Genomic DNA, 23,837 nt, shown 5'->3' on the forward strand with positions numbered 1-23,837 from the left:
CCAAAGTAGATTCAATTGGCACCCAAGACAGAATGAAAACCATTCTTCACACGTTATATTGACTTATTTTCTTTCAGTATCTTCAGTCTCCCTCTGAAAAGGTGTCTTTTGCTATCCAATTTTTGCATATGTCAAAAGAGTTACATAAGCGAAGTTTTGGGAGGTGATCTTTACCAGAATAGATTAACTTCAGGTAGTTTGATTCTACAAGTAGTACAAAATTCTCTAGAGAATAATAATTAGAGCCCTCGGGGGTATGAGAAGACAATAGATAATATATCAGATGAGCAGAGTTACTTGTATAAACTTCATGGAGTGAAGTCATCGAACAACTACCCCAGAGTTCAGAAAAAAAAAACCAAGTATTCTATGGACTCCGTAAGTTTATCTTTTCCTCTTGCTTCTCCAAGGCAGATGTATGTGTAATCGGTATAACAAGTTACTATGATTATAACATTCAATAAAGAATTCAAATGATGAATATTTCTAAATTGAATTCATCTCCAGAAATTATACAATCGATTTTCGATTTCATTCCTCAACAATATCTTAAAGAATATCTTCAAATCAAAGAAATCAGACCATTTGCATTCAATTCATACTATGCAAATATACGTATCTTAGACAACTCCTTTCAGCATTATACCAGATGCTCTTCTGGGACGGAGGTTGTTATAGGAGAGAATAATCTATATCGAAAGAGTTATAAAGATAGAAACATCGGGAATCAAACTTATTTATTTGATCAAACTGAATCACCTCAAGACTGGGACGGATACTTTACTTTTGGTAGGGTAAGAGAGTTTATCGGGTTTTGTAAGGATTATCCAGATTTCAGACCTGTGAATTTATGTTTTGATACAATTAGAGATGTGCCGTTGGTATTGGATTTATATCCTGGCTGGCTTGCACAGGTAAGGAATTTAAGGATTGTTGTTAATCATTCTGTTAGCTCATATAATGAGAATCTTAGAATTTTGCAATTCTTGAGCACGTTAGACAATGTAAAGCTAGTCCTTGTTTGTGATCCAGTGAATACAGGTGATATTCCTCTGGTGATACACTGGAAAGACAAGATAAATAGAGTCATATTTCGTGACTGTAAGATTGCTCCACCGGTAGACTGTTTATCTAGTTGCAGTTCTTGTACAAAATTGACACTTGACTCGACCTCAATTTCTGCCGAAGATGTTCCCTTATTACCATCAAACCTAACTTCATTATCATTATTGAATTCCTTGATCATTCCTCCTGATCCTGAAATCAAATTACGACTACCGACCCGATTAAAACATCTAGTCATAACCTACACCCATCATGAGCCGCAGATATTTCAACTTGACATTCGCCTGGCCAGATGCCTTACTTCATTCAAAGCAACTATACAAGGCATAACTAATTTACGCTACTTAAAACTACCTAAATCCATCAAAAACCTAGACCTATCTTGCAGAGACATACAACGATTCGAACATATTGAAGATTATCCCGACCTTGAATCTTTCAAATTGAGATGTAGGTTCAGATGTATCGAATATGATACTTGGACAATTCTTAGACCACCACCGAAATTGAAAGAATTGAAGATTTGGGATTTTCAAGATAATAAGTGTTCATGGGATACTGATATTGATCTTACCTTTCTTCGAGTCATTTCTTCGACTAGTTTTCCAACCTCATGTGAGTTGATATCCATTGGCGCTGAATATTATCGAAAAGCAGGATTGGGAGGTACGATTTCCAAGCATAAACATTTAGGTTTTCAAAAACATGACCAAATACGAGATCTAAAGATATATAATTTAAACCTACAATCGATTAAGAAGTTTCATTTCCCCAGTAGTTTATTCTCATTGTGTCTTGAAAAGTGTGAGATTAACAACCTTAAGATACGAAACCTAAAAGCATTAAGTAATTTACGAATACTTAATTTGAATAAGAATCGATTATGTGAACTAGATGATGAGTGGATTCTGGAGCTACCACCCGGACTACAGGTGTTGAATTTATCACATAATTTGTTTACTCGACTTTCAGAAATTCCGTGTCCTGGATTACTTGAACTAAATTTGGAATATAATAAGTTTCAGGGTATGATTGCAGGGGAGTGTATCAAGGTTCCGGATAGTTGTGAGATTTTGAATTTGAATGGCAATCCTATTGAATCCTTTGGAGAATCGCTTGAGTTTCCATCTACGTTGAAGGAATTGAGTCTTAGGAGAACCAAACTTAGCAATGTGCTGGATCTGAATTTCTTTAGGAAATTACCTGATGATCTTGAAGTCCTTGATATTTGTCCACTTGGTTCTGGAGGTGGCCCTATCTTTTCCGTGTCTGATGAGTATCATATTCCCAAAGGGTTGAAAAAGTTAGTCATTGGGAATGTATCGCTAGATTCCCAAGGTCCCGTTCTTTTGAAAAGCTTAAAAAGTGTTGAAATCCTAGATATTCAATCGTTCAACGAACTCGATTTATCCAGCCTACCCCAGACATCAAAATTTGTGAGATGTAAAGCCGACACTACCATTGGTGAGTTGAATCACCTACACAATTTCGAAACATTAATCATCGACACGAAATCTTTAGAACTCGAGTCTCGGCAATTAATAATTCCTCAAGCGGTCCAGAAATGCTCAATCGCATGTCAACAAGAGACGGACACTAAAGTGATCTTGGATGATTGTGCTGATCTTGTATATTTGGAGCTAAGTCATGAATTGATTAGTCTTGATTATCTATTAAATTATTTTCAGTCGATATATGCTGTCAATCCGAAAAATCAAGTTTTCCTTGGAGTGGTATTATATGGTGTTGTTTCTGGCGATGATAGGTTTTCGAATCTTATTGGATCGTTCTTGATTGATGGAAAGAGCATGAATATTAGAAAGATATGATTGAGAACATTTATTTAAGAGCTTAATTAAGATCGGTATTTGGACTTAAGTTAAAAGGAAATCCCGTAGTGGTCATCGCCAGCATTTCGGACCCTTCCCAAAGAGATTGTTTCGGACGATAGCCCCTTATATGCCCTAATTACGCCATAATTATAGTTAAATAATGAACAGAAATTAAATTAAATTAAATATTTTGCAGCAAATTTTATGTCATCCTGAGATTATCAAGTTTCTTTTGAATAATTGGAGAATCAAATCTCGTACATGTACTCCCTCTGTAAGATCTCTAAAATACTCAAAAATATTCTAAGATTCTTTGAGGTGGTCTTATAAAGCAATTAGAAATCGAGCAATCTATTGAAATGAGACACATATGCTTGAAAACTACTCCTGCTACAAAGAACTTAGTAAATCTTCGAATATACTCCTGAAAAATTGTGTAGTACATGGTAGTGTGGTAGCGTCTCACAAATAGTTTAAGAAGAGCTTTTCGCCATAATTTCTTCAGTATATTGAGTATTACTGACTAATGAATGCTTTGGAATCAAATGTTGGGCAGTTCTCAACTGGCTGCAAAAAGTATTCCACCAGAGTTTTTTAGTAATATTTTTTCTACAAAAAATTTCATAAACTATTTAGATTGCAAATTATCATTATTTGCCAATCCTTCTAACTACTGTTGTAATTTTTGTAAGAAATGACATTAAGATTGCCAATATTTTTAAGAGCCTGGCTTTATTTCCTATTTTGAAGAAACGGATTTACAAGTTCAACTGAGTCTTGTCTCAACGCAGCCAACTATCGTGTATACAAGGTACCTTGCTTTGCAATTGTCAATCAGGCGTCATTCATTGTCTAAATTTAGGTACGTTAATAGAGGATCAATGTAGGAATTTAATAGCCACTCGCGTAGCCAGGTTGTAATGCCTTGAATTTTCTTGCATTTTCAGAAAAATGCTAAATTGAAGATGGGTTTCGCATTGCCTGGATCCATTGACAGGTGCCTAGAAATATAGGTGATTTGGTATCACATCTGGGGAGCGCTAAGCCTGATTATTGAGAAATCTTGGGATGATTTCAGGAACCGGGCTGATTTGGTAATTATTCACCTAAGGGGGGTCAATTATCTTGAAAATATTTCTGGTTTCAAGTGGTAAGTGTATACATTTACTTGGTGTGATTATTTTTATTTGGTTATCATAATTCTTGGTTGCAAAGTATTAGTAAATGGTCGTTGAAATGTAAGTTAAGAATAATGTGGAGAGAAGGAAAGAAGAATCTTACAGGTATGTACATAAATATGTATAGTTTCATATTGATATTTCGTTCTATTAAAAGAAGAACCCTCTCCTAAATCATCAGACTTTTTGAAATGTAATGAATAAAATTCTGGGATTCAAAAAAGTATTCTTAGTTTTTTTAGGGCGGCAGTATGGATGTAACCTGGCTAAGAATTTCTTAAAATAGACAGAATTGAGAAGAAAAAAAGAACAGGCCAGATAAGAGAGGTGTTTTTTTGTGAATTGCCAAGGTATGTAGTATGTGTAGATAATAATATAAATCTTGTTAAAAAATGCATTTAATGGATCTGGTGATGTACAAATGGTTTTAATTATTAAAGTGAAAAATTTACACATGAAATAAAATCCAGTTTATTATTATCATGATCATCATTATTATCAGATTGACAGAAAGCCACACTTTTTCTAAATTGACAGAAAAATATTTTTTCACGAAGCGAACGATTTAATTAAAAAATAATTTTCATTTAAATTTGAAAAAAAAAAAAAAAAATTTAGTTGGAAAAATGCCAAGAATCTTACAACAATAAAGAATGAAATGATTGATAGATACGAAAGGGGAATAAAAATAGATTTCAAATTATTCTCTTTCGTATCCCCCCCCCCCATCTCTATCTACAGTAGCTAAGAATCCCTTCCCCCCCCCCCTCCTGTGCCTCAATTCCTTTCTTATCTCATCATTAGTTCCATGTAGTTTGATGAGGTTCTAGTTCATTGCCTCCTGTACACTTATGCCTCCTTTTTACGTCATAATTAGTTCGTACACGTAAGTAATCGCGTGCCCTGCATATAGCAATTATTTACACGATTTGAAATCAGCAACTAAAAAAAAAAAATATTTTGTGTTGTAAAAAATTTAAAATCTTGAAACATTTCCATTTACTCCTTTCCCTTTCACTTTCTATCTAAAGACATACAGTATACTATAGAACTATCATATACTGTATATACGAATAATTATATATACGGTATCAAGTAACCGTATGAACTTTACTAGCACTACTAGCTTCTACCACCAAGACTTATAAACAAATCATCATGTCACGTCGAAATGATCGATTCAATGCCGAAAGGGAGATTGAAAAGTATAGTTTAGATGTTTCCACTTTTGATGTTATTGATGTTGATGGTTTCAAGAATCATAAAGGTTCAACTATATTTTGGTATATTTATATGTGGGTATTAGTATTTTTATCATTAGCTTTATTAGCAACTGATGTTTATACATGTCTTAATATTTTAGTATTTCATAAATGGGGTACTGAAGATTATAAACCTTATGCTTATTCTGTTGCAAAATGGATCTTCACTGGTTGTATCATTTTCCAAGTTGTATTATTAATATATCATTTCCTTTGGTCATTACATATTTATAGAACTAAAAATATTGCTTTAGTTTATTTAAATTCAATTGCTAAAAGATTTTATTCAATTAGATCTTTTAGTTATTTTTGTTTATTTAATGGTATTGATGAAGGTGGTTTCTTTGATTTTTGTTGTTTCCTATGTTATTATGAATTAGATAATGCTTTTCAAATCTTAATTGCCGATGCTCCAAGACAAGTTATTAATATCTTAACCTTAAGATATTATGCCACTGGTGGTGAATTAAATAATGCAATCCTACAGAATATTGTCACAATTGCAAAAACAAATTTATATCTTGCAGTTATTTTGGGATTCATGTGTCTTTCCGTGTTGATTTTTGCAATCTTCTTTATTAAATTCGTATTTGGAATGTTATGTTATATCCCCGTGAAATGTTCATTAAGAAGTACTAATTATCCAACATTGAAATCATATTGTTCTTCGATCATTAATAGATCAGTAGCTAAAGCAGTTGGACAACATCATAAACCAAAGCAAGAATTATTGGATCAAGGTATTTTATCAAAGGAAAGAATTTCTCAATTACCTCCATTACCGGAAGAAGAATATACAAGATTAAAGAATACTGAATTCAAATATAGACAAGAATCAGTGGAATCTATCCCAATGAAAAACTTTTATTCAAATAATCAACGTCAACAACCGCAACTACCAAAAAGATCAGAAACTTCTATGTCCGGTTTCTCTCAAGGAACTGGTTATACAAACAACACTTCATATCCACCAACTCGTGGCCAATCCCTACCTGGACAACATGAACCAGATCATGGAAGTGAATATGCCCTCAACAATACCCAGCCACAAGAAGTATATTCCCCATTATCAGGAGGAGAACAAAATCCACTATATCTTCGCAATAATAATATGCCAGATCACTTCAACAACAATAGAACATTCCAATCCAATCCACCACTCCCGCCACGGGATAATTATACCAATAATAATAATAATAATAATACATACTATGCTCCTCCGCAAGACGATTTCGTAAAGGATCCATTCGGCAGCGTACATTCCTTCCAACCAACTCAAGATTCAATCCCAGTTGCTCCACTTGTCCCAATATCAAGAAAAGCACCACCACCACCATCAGTGGAGGATCCATTCACACCTCCACTTCAACAACGCGGATTCGATACAGTTCCGACACTTGAATCGAATTTCTCTCCTACTAATTCCACCCCACCTTCTGAAGCAGTCATGAATCTAAATGATACCGATACCGATGATGATGACGAGAGTGTGTTGTTCCCAATCCAGCCCCAGACGAGTAGTCCATATAATACCCTCCCAAGGTCCAGTATGGATGAGAAGGAGGATGATGATGAGGATGAGGATAATGATGGGTTTGAGTTTACGTCATATCATAATTTAATGACAACTGAATCTCCGAAAGTCGGTAATATCACGGAAGCGGGTGGGGAGAATGATAGTTTGGCGGATTTGTATATGTATTCCGAACTCGAGAGTGATGATGAAAAGGATGATGGGGTGAGTGTGAATACTGTGAATGAGGATGATAATAAGAGTGTGGGAAGTGGGAATGAGAGTGATGAGAAGAAGAAGAAGGAAGAGGAGGACGAAGAAGAGGAGGGTGATAGTGAGGAAAGTAAAGATGTGACACCATATCCTCTAAGACATTTTGGAGAGGATAATAATAAGGATGATGATGAGAGTAATAATGCACCATATCCGGTCAGAGGATTGTCGGTGTATAGATAGACAAAGAAAAGAGGATATGTATAGAGAAATGTATAGGGTTTAATTTATTATAGAGATTTATTTTGTGATTTTAATCAATCATCAATGTAGACAAAACACTACTTCTCTTATTTCCAACTAAAGATGGAACGCACACGCTTTAAAAAACTCCAATCATATATTTCTAAACACTATATACAAGATTCATCATATACCACCATTCTCTACTTATTTTCAGCAGCTGCAGCAGCTTTACTTGCTTCATATTCCACTTTCAATTTCTTCAATTCTTCATCTGAAATAGGTGGGATTGGAATATCATCAAATTCATCCGCCGTCATTTTATAATAAGTAAATCCATACACGGCAGCAGGTATGGCTGAAAAAACAATCAATCCAGCTACATTACGCCAAAAGAATGGTGCACGGACTCGATATAATGCTGGAGTCATTTGTTGGGTGTAGGGATTACGATAACGATCATGACCTTTTCTACAATCGGATTGGGTTAGTATATTGTTTGGGGTGGGACGGGTTGGATGAACAACATTTATATTATTCAATCGAGATATAATGATTCAATCAAGGGGATTGAACTTATGTTGAAAATGGATTCCATTAAGCATCCTCAAGAATTCATTAAGATTTTATGTTATTCAATAGTTAAACAAATGTTTAATGATAGAAATTCGGAAGATACATACGGACCGAGAGCCATTTTTGAATGTTGTTTTTATTATTAGGTATGGGGGTGTGCTTGGTAAGCAAATACTGAAGGGGTTTTATTACGAGAATGAAATTTTTATGGCGTTTGAAAGAAAAAAAAAATCAGTTGATGCGGCGCAACCAGAAAAATCACGTGAGAGAAATTATTGGTTAATATGGATGCAAAAAATTGTAAGATTTATATTACTTCCTATACAAGAGGATTGTTATTCTATTAATAATGATTCAATCTCCAAAGAGTGACTTTCCCACCTTCATTCCCAATAGCCAACATCTCATTATTAGGAGAAAATGCCACGGTGGTAACTTTTCCCAATGGAGTACCACTAGTTGGCCAATTACTATATACTGATCCACTAGGTAAATGAACCAATCTTAATGCGTCTCTCTTTGCTCTGGAGGCGACACATAACAATTGTCCATCTGGACTGAATTCTAAGGTCGATATTGAAGTGATTAAGTTTTCGATTGTTTTTATTGGATGAGGACGGGAAGTTTCCACGGTGGTGAATTTGGAACGATCATAGATGTTGACTATACCGTTATTGGTACCGATTGCTATCCATCTGTTTTTAGGTCCGCCTAGTTTGATTTTGGTTATACCTATCCCACCATCATCTTGCCATTTTCTAAGTAATTTATTATACGTTTTTGGTTTTTTATTACCCTTTGGTTGTGATTGTTGGGCTGCCTCTTGTTTTAATTCATATTCCCATACTTCACCAGCTGAATTCACAATCACAATAAATGATTCATCTCTGGCGAATTCAAAATCAACAATCGTTCCTTCAATCTTAAACCCCCTAATCCATTGACCAGTAGTTCCATTAAGTAAATTACACCAACCGCTATTTCCCGTCATACCGATATATGTACCTTTAGGACTAATCTTAAAATATTCAAATGATTTTTGAAATTGTTCTTGTCCATATAATCGACTTATTTTCTCAACTTCACCAGAATTCAAATCGATTTTATTCATATATCTTCTTCTACCGGCCGCAAACACCAAATTCTGATTTGTGTCGAGTGATGGAGAGAATTGACAAGTTGATATAGGACAATTCTTTAAATGAATCGAAGTTATGAAATTGTTAATTTTTCCATCGATATAATATACTCTTAGAGTTTTGTCAAATCCACCGGTTAATAATAATGGATGCGTAGGATGGAAGCTAAGTGATTGGATTGATGATTTGCCTAGTTTTTGATAGTTGGCGTCCTTGAGTCTTGTGATTGAGATTCGGTTGGGGGAGATTAATTTTAATTGTTTGGTTATGATGAATGATTGAGTTGATGAAAGGATATCTAGTAAAGCATTAGTGTTTCCATTTGATCTTCCTTCTTCTTCATCATCGTCATCTAGGATTATATCGTTATCAGAAGAGTTCTCGTCAGATTCAGATTGGTCTATGTCATCGATCCAGCTTGGTCTTGGGTAGATCTTTTCAAATTGGGATCTTAATCTTATTATGTATGATTTCCCAGAAATGGAACTATCTTGAGGAGTTCTTCTCAATTTCTTTAATTTATCAGAAGAATTCAAAGAGATGTTGAGTCTCTCATCATCACTATCTTCCCATGCATTTTCCTCATCGTCACTCTCTGATTCTTCCTCTTCTTCTTCATCCTCATCCTGACTATCTATCTCCATGGCATCCTCATCGCGATCTCCTTCTGCTCCTTCATCTATAAAAAATAAATTATCATCTTGAATATGTTCTAACCCTTCTTCATCATTACTCTCATCTTTGAAATCAGATTCAACATCTCCATCAACATCTTCTTCTTCATCACTATAATCATATAAATTATCAAGTTTTTTCAAATTCAGTTCAAAGCCGGCTGAATCTCCAAAAACAAGTTTCTCCAAGAGAAGCTCTTCTTCATCCTTCGGTGGGATTTCTACTTCGTCTCCCTTTTTATTCTTCGGCATAGTTTGTTGTTGGTTGGAGTATCTTATTGGAAGTCTAAGAGAAAGAGAGAGATGAGCACTCATCTCAATACAAAGAAAAAAAAATTGAAGTCGACTGAAAAATTCAATGCGCGAAGATTTTGCAACAAAAAAATAAATATTTGTTAGTCGTGTATAATTATCAAAAATACGTCCTATAATATCAATCTACAAGATATTCTACAATAATCCATGGTCTCATTAGATCTTTAAAATACCGTTAAAATAATATTAATATATTAGAAATGACTTTTATGCGTGTGTATTTGATCGAGGGTATACTTGCTTTTCACAATAGGTCTGAATTCATAAATATGATAGCCGTCCCCATTCTTTATATATAAATAAACTCTATTAAACTAATGAAAGGAACTTAGTGACTTATTATTTCCCACCTTTTAATCTTGTAACAAACGTAATGAAATATTTCTTAAAATCCTTGGTATCATTTTTATTCAATTGAATACAAAAGTCATTCATTAAATCTTGTGATAATCCCATATCCATCAAATATGTTGATAAATAATTAACAAAAACATCACCCTTTTTCAATTGATAAGATTTCAATAAAATGGCAATTTCTTGTGCAATTAATCTAAATTGAGCATCATTTACATCAAATTCTTGTTTTTGAAATGGTAATTCAAATGATAAATGAACAACTTTATTCATCAAGAATTCATCAATTCCTTCAACTGGTGGTAATGCAGCACTATATTTATCTTTAGGGTCGGTGATCTTTCCACCATTGCCAAATACATTCACAATGTTGATTAATTGATTGATGGCAAGTTTGGAAACTGAAGTTTCGGATAAATCATAAGAATATTCAAATAATTTCCCAATAATCTCAGGGAATTCCGCTTTATTAGTTTCGGTGACCAATAAACTAGCACAATTATTAAGAACCATTGAACTTAGGAAATTTAAAATGGCTTTTTTCAATAAATTCTTATCTCTAATAATTTCAGGCATTAATTCTTCTTCTCTAGTTTTTGTATCTAATACTTCAAATATTTTATGAAATAATGAAGAAAGGAAATTATTTAATAATTGATAAATATTTTCATCACTTTTATAATTATGAGTAATTTGTCCTAAAAATCCAAGGAAATCACTCAATTCACTCAATTGCAAATTAGGTGCTGACCAAATTAAAGTAATCAATTCAGCCAAGTGAACACTAATTGTATTTTTCAAAATTGGAATGAATCTCGCAAATGAAAATCTAGCTGCGTCTCTAATGATTTCATGTTTTGGGAAATTTTCCAACGTAATTAAAACCACCCTTGCTGCTTGGTTTACTTTTTCGATAATTTGAGGAGGATATTTCATATTGAATTCATAATCATATCCACGTACTACGGTTCCAATTGCCATTAAGGAATGATGGGCTTGTAATGCAATGACAGGTTGGTTTTCTCGTTGTTGTTCTGGAATCAGAATACAATTTTCCAAGTCATTGAATAATGGTTGGAAAATTATATCCAATAATTTCAGCTTTACTGGAGCTGATGATTGATCAGACAACAATGAGATTAATAATCCAATTGTTTCGAATAAATATTGTTGATTATTGAAATTACCATTTTCAACCACATCATCATCTTCATCACGAGTAGGTAATTCTGCTTTTATAACTAATAATGGTTGTAATTTAACAATCATTTCTTCTACTAATGATTCATTAGTTATTCTTGGTTTGGTTAATTTCATAAATCTAAAGAATAAATACCAACTTCTAAGTCTGACTTTTTCAATTTCATTAAATAACCCTAAAGGACTCGTGAAAATTTCTAAAATTCGAATAATTAAATCCATTCTATTAGCTTGTTGATTCAAGAAATTATAATGTTTAACAATAATTTCAAAAAATACCAATTGAATCTTTGGATGGTTAACTTTGGTAATAAAATCAGAATTAATTAATTTAATTAAATATTCTTGGAAAATGGCATATGGTTTACTTTCACCAATTGAATCCTTAGGAACATTAATTAAATTGTTTCTTAAACTTTCTGAAAAGTTACTCAATTCATATAATCCCAATTCCAATTTTCTCCAATCATTATCTTTACCTCCACCATTAAAAATTGATTCATTAATAACAATAGGGATGGCAGTAACATATAAATCAGGGTTCAATACTGCAATAGTATCTTGGAAAGTTTTCAATTTTGATCTAATTTCCATAAATTGTTCATGTTCATCATCATCCAAGCCAGAATCATCGTCATCATATTTCATCTTTAATATTACTTTATTTAACAAAGTTGACATTAATTCAATATCATTCAAAATTGGGTTCTTTTTACATGTCAATAAATAATGTTGAATGAATGGGAATACTTGTTGTGATACGTCATCGTATTCATGACTTAAAAATGTGAAAACTAATGGCCATAATCTAAATAATTCTGCTTTCACTTGATTAACTAAATCAGGTTGATTTTCAATGACAATAAGTAATTCAGTTCCAACTGCATTTAATAATTTCGCTATATGTTCCATAAAATCAATATCATCGGATAATCCAATTGAAGTAATCACAGTAGTGAAATTAAATAAAGTAATTAATTCTAACTTATTAATTGGTGGCATTTTTTTAGAAATTATTTCCATTATAGTTTCACAAGTAACATTTCTTTCATCTGTTCGATTTAAATATGTCAATATGATATTAATATATTCTGCAGATACAAATAATCCAATCTCCATCCAACTAATATATGCACCCACAATTTTAAGAGTGTTTTCTAAAATTTCGGTGGAATTGTTTTGATTGGACAATATTTTAAACCAATTAATAACTAAAGATTCCATATCATTTAATCTAATTGCATCTTTTAACAAGTTATTTCTTTCTTGACCTTCTCGAGATCTTGAAATGAATTTATCACCAATTTCCAGATGTATAGAAAGGATAATTCTTGAATAATAATCAAGAGCTAATTGGTTATTAGTGGAAATCATGGAAAACAAATCTTTTATAAATTTGGGATAGATATTAATATATACATGACAAAAGGTTTTTGCAAAAATTTGAGCAAATTTGTTTCTTGAATGAGTAGCATCTTTAATATTATTGGCAATATATTGTTCTAATACTTTAAAGATTTGTGAATTTAATGAAAATAATTGTTCTTGATTTAATTTATCAATATTTTCATCAATGACTTGATAAACAAAGAACTTCAATCCTTCGTTGACTGGTTGGGATGTTGATTTTATTAATATTTCTAAGCATGATTTATATCCCGCTTCGGTTGATTTGATTTGATTAATGAAGTCATATGCTTGATTCTTAAGATTGACATCAGCGTTACCACTAAGTGCAATTTCAACTGCTTGATGAATTTGTTGTTCCATTTATGTTTTGATCTTTGTCTTGGTAACAACGGCAACAATAACAGTAACAACAATAGGAATCTATTAGCAACAAATTCCCTAACTAAAATATGGATGTTTTGAAAATGAAATTTTTTTACAACCAATATGGAGAATATCTCTGGCTGTCAAAAAAATGAATGCAAAAAAAAAACTTGAACTGTTTAACTTTTCTTGTTTTCTATTAAAAAAATGAAAGGATGGAAATGGCAATCTGTAGAGACTGACTGATGGAGTGGTTGTTGTTAAGTACTGGATGTCTCTAAACTTTTATAAAGTACTGTATGTATGTAGGGGGGATGGTCGTGTGTGTGTTGTGATGGATGATCTTCGTTCTTCTTTCACTTTCTCTTTTACTTTGTGGTAAAACAAATTTCTTCCATCAGAAAAAAAAAAAAATTTGAAGAATTTTTTCAGTACAATTACACGACCTTTTATATTTACTATACCGTCTAACTATGACTAACATACTATGACTAATTATTTAAGATAAAAGTGGGCTAATCTAATACAGCGTACTTCTTTAAATGGTCTGGAATTGCTTCGTATAAACCTTTAGATTGTAACCATGCTTTAGAAAAGATTCTATCGGCATATTTATGCGCAGAATCGGCCAACACAGTAACAACGTTACTATTTTCAGGTAATGTTTTGGCAACTTCACAAGCAGCAACAACATTCAATGCACCAGTACCACCAAGATATAATCCTTCTTCATCTAATAATCTATAAACCATAGTAATGGAATCTTCATCTGGGATCTTGAGTGCATCATCAATCAATTCCAAATCTGGTTGCAAATTATCAGTAACTCTACCTTGTCCAATACCTTCAGTAAAGGAAGAACCACCTCTAATCATTTCTTTACCTCCTGATTTGATATATGAATACAATACTGATCCTGGTGGATCAGCTAAAACAGCCTTGACTTTCCCGTTAGACATGGTCTTTAAATATCTAGTAACACCAGCAAAGGTCCCACCAGTACCAGTAGAACAAGTGAAAGCATCAACTTTTCCATCTAATTGAGCCCAAATTTCTGGTCCAGTGGTTTCAATATGGGCTTGTCTATTAGCTACATTATCGAATTGATTAGTCCATACAGCATTATCCAAAGATTCCGCATGTCTCTTTGCTTGATGATTATAATTTTGTGCATCAGTGAAAGCAACTGCTGGAACAGGATATACTTCTGCTCCCAATAATCTCAAAGTCTCAATCTTGTTCTTGGATTGAGTGTTTGGCATATATATCACACATTTATATCCTCGGGCACGGCAAACATGTGCCAATCCAATCCCAGTATTTCCGGCAGTACCTTCGACAACTGTACCTCCTGGTCTAATCAATCCCTTCTTTTCGGCATCTTGTATAACATATAACGCAGCTCTGTCTTTAATTGACCCACCAGGGTTCATGAATTCCGCCTTGGCGTAGATATTACGACCTAATGATTGGGAAATTCTGGGTAATTTCAACAACGGAGTATTCCCAATTGCACCAGGAAACCCTGTTTCACTCACTAATGGAACAAATGGAATCGAAACTGGGTTGTTTACTGATATAGATATATATCTCTTACTGATTCTACTCAACATTTGCTGATTATAATGCTTCTGTGTCAGAAAGGTGCTCCCTAATTGTTGGAGAATGAAAATTTTATCAATAGATTGGGATCGATTATTGTTGGGGAGAAAACCGAAATTTGATAATCTCACGTGACTAAGGTTTACTGAGCATGTGGTAGCGTAGAAGGGTTTATTTGGTAGTGAACATTCTACCCTAGGGATATCCCGCTAGGAAGATAGATAAGTGGCGATGGCTCCCAAGGTTGGTTCAATTTTTTCTGTTCCCCTGATCGTACGACCGTTTTGACATACCATAAAGTTATAAATAGAAATGGCATGATACGAGGTACCAAGATTACTAACCACTACTCAACGTAGGAATAATTCTTTGAGAACGTACGACCCTAAGGCACGAATACTCTAAAATCCTGCTCGTTACTCATCCTTGACTAAGGGACCGTCTACCTGGGCCATTTTGCAAGACGCCTTATCTCGGGTTCGGTGAAAGATCACCGCGGTCTTATGGGTTTCTAACACACCCAGTGAATCAAACCCAAGCATAAATCCTAGACAGAAACACCTCTGGAAATGGGACGGAGTTATAAAAATCCCTTAAAACAGGCAGGCATTTCACATGGGATACGTGAATGGCGTTTATTCTTTCGGAGAGCTGATGAAGAAAACCGTGTTCAACGTTCTTAACTGGTCAGGGTGTGTAACCCTTGGTTTTTAACACTAGGTATACCTGACCTGATTTTTGGTCGTATGGTCCCAAAGCCCAATGACAATTTGCAAAAAGCAAGTGGAGAATCCCTAGGTTGTGAAATTTACATAGACTCACCTGATATTTTGATGGAAGGACTCCCAACCTGATCAATTTATTGTGTGTTATAAGTCCCTGAGAAGGGTTATGGAGAAATACACGTCTTCTGAGGGAATTTCTTACGCGTCGGCTTTATAATTGAGTTGGTAATTAGAAACACCCGACTCCCGATTTGCTATTCCTGCATATCACATAGTTTCCCAAAATGAAAGATCCCAATTTGTTATATCACTTGGTCCTGAAAGACTTGTATTTGTGAATGGTAACATGTGCAGATTTTGAACCTATTGAAGTAACAGAAATCAAATATGTCGAAAATGACACGGCGATCATTTGTTGTCGACCCTTGCCGAGCAATTGAGTAATTGAGGGATTTTGGGGCAAGGCCCTGTTTCATGTCCATTGCATTTTGGTTGCCCGACAGGTCCGCGGTGAAGCCGCCTAAAGTTTTGATGATTTATCTACACAAGGCCCATGTCCTTGACTAACCAACGGCAACAACCATAAACTCATATTTCGATAATTTCGGTCCATATCCCAAATAATCATATCTTCAAAAATTTCCAGACCATAGTGCATACGGTTACGATGTCTAATTAGACAAACATCGGTGAATTCGAATAGAGGGGAAACAAGAAACCCCATCTACAACTCACGCATATCAAACCTTAAACTCTCGTCGAAATCCATAAAAACACATAAATAAGAACGTTGTGGGATCCTCTAAATAAGGTTCTATGGTATTGAATAGATGAAATTATTTCAATCTAGAAGACCTGATGATATGTGGAATTGATGAGTAGAATATGAAAAAATTTTGCCCGAGATTCTACTCCTTTCCGGATTTGGTGAAAATTGTCCTTGGTTATGATTTAGACCATGCTACAGTAGAAGAGGTGAAGGTATCAGATGAGAAAATGACGTAGCCGATAGCGTTGCAGCACAAGGATGAAATCTCAGGATCTGGCAATCCCACGCAAAAAAGTAGATCCTATCTTGCTCGCCCTGTAAGCGCATCTCGATCGGACACATAAGATTTAAGTATAGATTACAAGACATCCCCTGGTTAATTTACAACTCTACCTCGTTGCGACATGTAGAGTTTTTATTGATACCATGAGCGTTGTCCGATAGACATTATTTCCTGGCTGACTATATATTTTCTAATAACTTCAAATTCTCATGCAATATTCATGTTTGTGATCGTTTTAAACTTTACCTATATACGCTTCCAAGATTTTGATTCTCAATTCATTCGTTTTGCTTAATTGGTCCGATGGCAATATAGCACAAACCTTATATCATGGCTTTCAAATAATGAGTGACAAACAATTCATCGATGTTTCCCTGCCACGAGCCCAGCACAAATGGGTGTTCTAAATGAAATTTTGCCGCTTTCGCATTGTTTTATTGTACGACAACATGGTTGTGAAACAATTTCTGGAGCAATTAGATCTCTTGTTTGAAGGAAAGTGGGGGCGGGTGCGGGCCACCGAAATCTTACATGGTCAGGTTTCAAAATCTGACCATCCTGCTTTTTCCGATGCAACCTGCGTTAAGACACTTTTTTAAACGATTTCGGGACAGATAGTAAAAATTGATTCCGTTCGGGGATGTATTTATAGCAGGCGCATCCCTGTGCAGATACCTTTCAAAAGTTCTATTACCGCTACATAGTCTAGTTGTATTGTCGACTGGTCGTATCGTGTGTGATTATAATTAAAGATCCGTTGAAAATGTCCATTCTGTAATTCCGCAATCGAATTATATTTGTCCTTAAGGTATATTCTACCCCATAGGTTATCATAAACCACGGGTTCATATTTGGAGAAATTCTCTGTGCGATTTACTAAAATCTTCCCCGCTGAATTTCAGGGTTCCAGCGCTGAAATCAGTAAACAGGAACCACATAACAACATAGCCGGTATACAGTCTCAACAAACAAACACACGCATAAATTCTTTGAAATTTTAATGCATGAAGAGGTAAAATTTCTTTCTCTGAAGTGCTGTGAAGCAACTGGTCAAATAATGTACTGCGTAAACAGACCCTACTGAAATTGTATACAATTACGAAAAGTTTCCATACATTGAGGCACTCTTCCGCACATCGTAAACAATAGAAAAAAATATTGGCTAGCGGAAAAATACATGCGCAAAAATTAATAGGGTGACTTGTACAGAGATGGATCATTTATTGATCAATAAATCGTGCTCTCTGTTGAAAGGATTACGTACAACTTACTTTGGCATTGTAGATTCTACATTCCAAATGGTACGTGGCTCTGCTTTTACTCAAAACCACAAGGGGTAGCGCGTTCGTCCTGTGAAGAGCAACGAAGAATCAACTGACCAACTACATATTCAGGGCTCATATATTTCGTAAGAACAATTATCGTGTCATAAATTTCGGGAAAGAATGAACCAATCCAAAGACTCCATTTCTTTGAGGTTCAAGGTTGTACATATAGTTACTCATTGTTTGGTTCTGTTCCAAGGAGGAAGAGTTGAATGATGTATCTGCTTGCGAATGCACCGTTATCTTGAAAATCGAGCTACATATCCTCGGCACTCCTCCTCTGGGCCCAGTATGGCTACATAAACTTTAGACGCACATGTCTGGTCCTACAAATACAAACTCAATGCAACATCTCCAAGGGATGCCCAGGCTTATAACCGTAGACATAATGACTAACCCTTATCACAAAAGAAAAAAAAGCCATGATTTAGCGGTTTCTCTCTTGGCGACGTTTACTTGGGTTTTGTGAAAGTTTTCTGGTGGAATTCTTAACCATAAGAACAAGAAGGTTCTATCGTTGTTAGGTTACAGGGGATGAGTGAATATTGCGTTTCGCATAATATCACACAATATGGCTGGAGAGAGTCTTGACATTGAAGAAGGAAATCGGCTTTGAGGAATGCTTGTAATAGAACACTGCAAAAAGGTTCTGCTAATATCGGGCTAACATTTTTAGTCATCAAAAACAGTAGGAAATCTAACATCGATCTCAACTAATTTAATTGAAATAGCTGCACTGCTCTTGCTATGAAAAGTGTAGTTATTGTGGTGGTCAGTTGTCTCCCTTCTACAAACCAATGTGTATTTATTTTCTTGATCCCAAAACTTGGGGGGTTAAGCATTTTATTTTATCCCGATTTAAAACAGGTGTTTAGTTTGTTGAATTGTAACCAAAAATATATGTGACAAAGGAGATTATTTTTTCCCGTTTTTCCCTTTTTATTTTTCTATGTATCAATTTTCTTTGAGACATTCTCTGAAAATAAATTGTTATGTGACATCAGACGCTCTGTAAATCCGCATGACCAATTATTCTTCTGGGCTCCTCTACTTCCTCGACTCTTATTGATATTTGGTTGTTTTCCCAAACACTCTGCCTCTGTACAAACACACTTGAATGTAACATACAGACAAATAAAACCGAGATAAAACCAAACCTTTAAAACAAAGGGATCTTAACTATAAATAATAATTTATGCGTCTATGTGCACTTGCCTAAATGATTATTTTCTAAAATAAAAAAAAAAGAAAAGCCAGAATATCCAAAAAACTTGCATCTTAAAAAAATAATTCATAATATTTTCTAAAACTAGAACTATATTTTTTACAAGGATATTTTTTAGTGTTGTATCATTTGTTTTAATAATATTCTTTTTAAAAAATATTCTTTAAAAAATAAATGATGAACAAAAAAAACTCTCCTTCCATTTCCTGTAAACCTTAAAAATAAGATTATTTAAATATCATGTAACATCCTGCTCTGTTGTAGATTCTTCCCAATATCTTCTTTACTTTCATTATACGATTCTTTTAATTCTTCATTGAAGACCACTTTTTTAAATCAAATTACAAATCGCCCATACAGATAAATGATGCTTTTCAGTCTGAATTGTCCTACTACTGCCCCACCAGTTCAGCAGACACCCCCAAATTTTTCGAGTAGATTAGATAAAATGAAGAGTCCGGTATTACCATCATTCAATGAATTGCTTACATCCATACCACTACCCCACGAGTTTAAGCAACGGCAGCAACAGCAGGCGGTATCACAGGCACCATCTCCTGTTTCTACCTCACCTACATACAATTACTATGTTGTTTCTAGCAATAGTAGTGGTAGACTACTACAACTGAATAATAATAGCGTACACTATGTCAGACAACCAACTCCTGATAAAGCAGTTATGCAAACTTCGCCATTGGGGTTAATCCCAATACCAGCAGCACAACCTTTAGTGTCGCCCGCCTATTCTTATCAATCTCCACACTATGGCTACTATCAAGGACCACACCACCATGGTCATCAAGTAGTAGCTCCAGCACCCGCAGGATACCACTACCAAGTGTTGCCCGGTGCACCACAAGTTCAACTCACTCACTCTCCACAATCAATTGATCAAATACTAGAACCTAAAATACGATCCAACTCCCTTGGAAGTACATCAAGTTCAAGTTCTACCAGTTCTACAATGAAAGATCCAAAGAGGAAGCATGTGTGTAAAGTGTGCTCAAGGTCGTTCACGACCTCTGGTCATTTAGCTAGACATAATAGAATACATACTGGAGAAAGAAAACATGTATGTCCTTGGCCAACATGTACTGCAAGGTTTGCAAGACAAGATAATTGTATGCAACATTATAAGACACATACAAATGGGAAAAATAAGAGATCTAAGATGACTACCGGTATCAAAGGAAAACTTAGTCCCAAGGCTTTTGTATGAGTTGCAACTACATGATGCAATTAGAAAATTAATAATGATGATGATGTATTATGACCGTGGCTCACTGCGAAATAATTTATATATTATGTAAAGATAAGATGTTTTAGTTCTTTGTTGATTGTGTCGTTTTTTGGTTTTAGGTTTTCCATTTCGGAGTAATAACATATCGTGTTTACCATTAGAGAAATGTTGGGAGTTTTATAGTTAGGATTTTGTCTGTGTATTTTGTATTTCAATATAATTTTTTACTTCGTTCTTATTCTATTGTAAATTTGGGAAGAAATAACTTAAAGCTGATGAGACTTTGGTATCTCTCTTCGTTCCACAAGAGCATGTTGCTCTACAGAATGCAAACTCAACCTGTAGGGTTAGATGAAGAGAGATTCACGTTCAAAGAATAATTTAAGCTTTGAAAAGAAGAAGCGAGTTGCAAATTTGCATGCTCCTTCCAAAAGGTTATTGTTCCATTTCAGTAGAGAGACAAACGGTCGTTGAGGAGAAATAGAGGATAGTGTTCATAACGGGTCATGTAGCAAAAACTTTGTTTCAGGAAGAAAGTGAATTACTGAACTTAAAATTAATGGCTAACCCACTGAAATATGATTGGGCTAAAGGCTGTGTCACTCTACTATAGGAGTATCATTTCCCGAATTGTGGAATGGGTGATAATTAGTGACTCTACAAACTTTCAAAAATTACACATCAAAGATGGCAATACGTTTTTGTTGTGGCAAAATGAATGACTCTGCCAGGGCCAAGTTTCCCTTTCCACAATTATCCCGAATGATAAAATTAAGGTTTTGGTGACACGAATATTCAGATATCCTTGGCAATTAAGAAACCTCTCCCTTCCAATTTTCAGGATTCGTTAGCAAGACACTTGAATGCTTCACTTGAGTTTTCTCAGCTTTCTTCGCAAGGGTTGTTTAGAACAAGAAAATCTGCTAGGCTGAGAATTCCCCCCCCCCCAATACACCCTACATCTTAACAAGAATTTGGTTATTTCCACCTTTGATAGATTCTGAGATTGACTAATTGGTTGCCTAGTTGGGTCCCCTCAATAGGGATTGCTAATACCCGCCTACCAAAATGTAACATAATACAGAATCATAAATGTCACCCTGTCTTTCGCTTGTATATTCAAAAAATAATTTAACCCATTGATAAGACCTTAATCTAATATCTATAGGTAACGTATCAGGTGACCCTTGTTACATTCAAGGAAGATTAAACCTTCTTTCCTTTTGGGATTACTGAATGAGTTAATTTCTGGGCATTTCTCGGGGCTGATATCTTGTATCAGTTTTGAACTTTTCCGTTCCGTAAAATTGTCAGGTTTCAGTAGGTTAACTATAAGGTTATCATTGCTCACATTGGTAAAGTGCCCTGTGCCATCGGGTATCTCATTTTCCTGCAATCCTGGATATTTAAGAGTTGATTACCTTTCTTGAATTAAAGCATCAAACAATCGTAAATGGTTAACACATAATCTAGAGATAAAATTCTACAAGAAAACTCCACAAAAGTTGCATAAACTTACATGAAATAATTAAAGAAGTTCATTTGTCTCTCGTGGCGTGCTTCACTTAAGGGGGATAGGGGAGGGATTTTCTTTGAATTGATGTAATATTTTACTTTCTTGCTCGTGATGCTTCATCAATAAAGTTTGTATTTTTATCATACCAAGAATTAATGCTTCAAATTATGTATGTGTAAAAAGCTTAAAAACCAGCTGCCAAGAATCCCAAATTTATTCATCATCATCCTAAATGTAACCTGATTATCGTAAAACCTGCCTGATTTAAAGCTTGGTAAAATATTTCGTTGCCCAGCTTATTCAATTGTTTATTGTACGGTTATCCCTTGAGGGACCACAATTTTTTATCCCATGGTATTCTTAACTCTACCACATTCTATGCTTGCTATATGACTGCCACCTGTGATACTTCTTGCATTAGCCGAAGGAGCCAATTGAAGTACATGCACCAAACAGTCTTCAATCTGATTAAGACGTACACAAATTTACTACCCCGAATTTTGACTTGTCCGCTTTCGTCAATCAAGGGTTAAAATTGACACTATTGGAGTAAGATCATGCGCTGAGCATGTGCGATACACAAAACTTTATCTGACATTGCACTCTTCATGGAAGAACAACCCCACGCACAGACATTGTGTTGTAGCCCTCTGATCTTTTTCGGTTTGCTTACATATGGTTGCAGATGCTGCTTGGCACTTTTCAAAAATGTAAAGTTGTGGATACTTGGCACCTGGTAAGAGAGCTTTCCAAGAGCTGTGTCTGGTATGATGTTAACGTGGCCGCGCGATTATTATAATGAGTTTATTCAAGGTAAATGGAATCTTGGATTATTTTCTCCCTTTAGAGTGGGATTTTAAGTTATAGTTTCTTCAGGTGAAGGGATAAGCTTTGCCACGAATATCTTAATCCCTAGCGATTGGAGAAAGTTCCCCTCTTTCTTAAATCGAAGTACAATAGGTAAATAGAGAAAGGCAGAGAGATGACATTCTAATGAACCTTTCTCAGGTGGTGGCCTTTGTATCCGCAAATAATCTCTGCGAGCTTTACTAACGGTGTTGGATTGCCACAAATACATCTGAGTTGGCTGCAATTTTTGTAACCAATTCTCTTCGATTGTAACTGAAATTGGGTATCTTGACCTTTGAACTCGTGCACTTTAGTGGGGCCAAGTTCAATTCAAATATGCCTTTATAGTCTGATAGACTTCTGCGTGGTCTGTTTCTTGTGCTTGAAGCCATGGTAACTATGTGACGCACATGTTCTCTGGTACATTGGCTCTTTAAGCATGTTTTCTTAGTTTGTATAGAAATTTGCTTTACGTATCCACAATGCCAGTTCTCACATGAAGAACTTCAACCGAGCTTCATGACCTATCCCACCAGAACAATTTCATTTGGGTTGTCTTCTTATTTGCAGCTGTTTCTGTGACCCTATAGACAGGTGCGATGTTCGGTTTTTAGCCGCAGTTCATTTTTAGAAGTGGAAAACCTACTATCCCCATGATTATGAGATGAGATAAATTAGCAGCCGTCTAGAAACCGATATGACGGTAATGTTGTACGATTTAATGCCGATATTTTTGGTTGCAGGAACGGCAAGCGTAATCGTGCTTTCTCTTGTATATGGTATTTGAACCATGAACGTTACTGTGACGCCCTGATATGATACTCAGCGTGACGTAAACACAAATATGCAAATGCCTCACGGAATCAGCTGGGGAAGATCCAGTAATAAAATATTACGAACAGTAATAAAGGTTAAGTCTAGATCTAGTCAGCCATGCCTAAAAAATATCCAAATTGTTGACAAACC

General features: G+C 34.9%; 7 protein-coding genes across 7 annotated transcripts; 3 read left to right on the plus strand and 4 right to left on the minus strand. All coding sequences in view use genetic code 12, as the record gives it.

Moving 5' to 3' along the window:
* Positions 1-473: 473 nt before the first annotated feature.
* On the plus strand, positions 474-2,894 carry J8A68_003145 (leucine-rich repeat domain-containing protein; the record flags this gene model as incomplete). Its single annotated transcript, XM_049406970.1, has 1 exon — positions 474-2,894. One exon carries the CDS (start codon positions 474-476, stop codon positions 2,892-2,894), a length of 2,421 nt encoding a protein of 806 aa, XP_049263545.1.
* Positions 2,895-5,233: 2,339 nt separating this feature from the next.
* Positions 5,234-7,306, plus strand: KCH1 (Kch1p; the record flags this gene model as incomplete). The annotated part of the gene is made up of 1 exon (XM_049406971.1): positions 5,234-7,306. The coding sequence occupies one exon, from the start codon at positions 5,234-5,236 to the stop codon at positions 7,304-7,306; it is 2,073 nt and encodes a 690-aa protein (XP_049263546.1).
* Positions 7,307-7,509: 203 nt separating this feature from the next.
* Positions 7,510-8,003, minus strand: J8A68_003147 (uncharacterized protein; the record flags this gene model as incomplete). Its single annotated transcript, XM_049406972.1, has 2 exons — positions 7,510-7,777; positions 7,990-8,003. The coding sequence occupies 2 exons, from the start codon at positions 8,001-8,003 to the stop codon at positions 7,510-7,512; spliced, it is 282 nt and encodes a 93-aa protein (XP_049263547.1).
* Positions 8,004-8,225: 222 nt separating this feature from the next.
* Positions 8,226-9,947, minus strand: UTP18 (Utp18p; the record flags this gene model as incomplete). The annotated part of the gene is made up of 1 exon (XM_049406973.1): positions 8,226-9,947. The coding sequence occupies one exon, from the start codon at positions 9,945-9,947 to the stop codon at positions 8,226-8,228; it is 1,722 nt and encodes a 573-aa protein (XP_049263548.1).
* A 402-nt stretch (positions 9,948-10,349) lies between these two features.
* On the minus strand, positions 10,350-13,334 carry J8A68_003149 (Ran GTPase-binding protein; the record flags this gene model as incomplete). Its single annotated transcript, XM_049406974.1, has 1 exon — positions 10,350-13,334. The coding sequence occupies one exon, from the start codon at positions 13,332-13,334 to the stop codon at positions 10,350-10,352; it is 2,985 nt and encodes a 994-aa protein (XP_049263549.1).
* Positions 13,335-13,852: 518 nt separating this feature from the next.
* J8A68_003150 (uncharacterized protein) lies at positions 13,853-14,950 on the minus strand (the record flags this gene model as incomplete). Its single annotated transcript, XM_049406975.1, has 1 exon — positions 13,853-14,950. One exon carries the CDS (start codon positions 14,948-14,950, stop codon positions 13,853-13,855), a length of 1,098 nt encoding a protein of 365 aa, XP_049263550.1.
* A 4,680-nt stretch (positions 14,951-19,630) lies between these two features.
* On the plus strand, positions 19,631-20,485 carry NRG1 (Nrg1p; the record flags this gene model as incomplete). Its single annotated transcript, XM_049406976.1, has 1 exon — positions 19,631-20,485. The coding sequence occupies one exon, from the start codon at positions 19,631-19,633 to the stop codon at positions 20,483-20,485; it is 855 nt and encodes a 284-aa protein (XP_049263551.1).
* Positions 20,486-23,837: the final 3,352 nt, after the last annotated feature.

The sequence above is a fragment of the Hemisphaericaspora subhashii genome (genome assembly GCF_019202705.1).
Source record: "Hemisphaericaspora subhashii strain CBS 10753 chromosome Unknown scaffold47, whole genome shotgun sequence".
In the NCBI taxonomy this organism is placed as follows: Eukaryota; Fungi; Ascomycota; class Pichiomycetes; order Serinales; family Debaryomycetaceae; genus Hemisphaericaspora; species Hemisphaericaspora subhashii.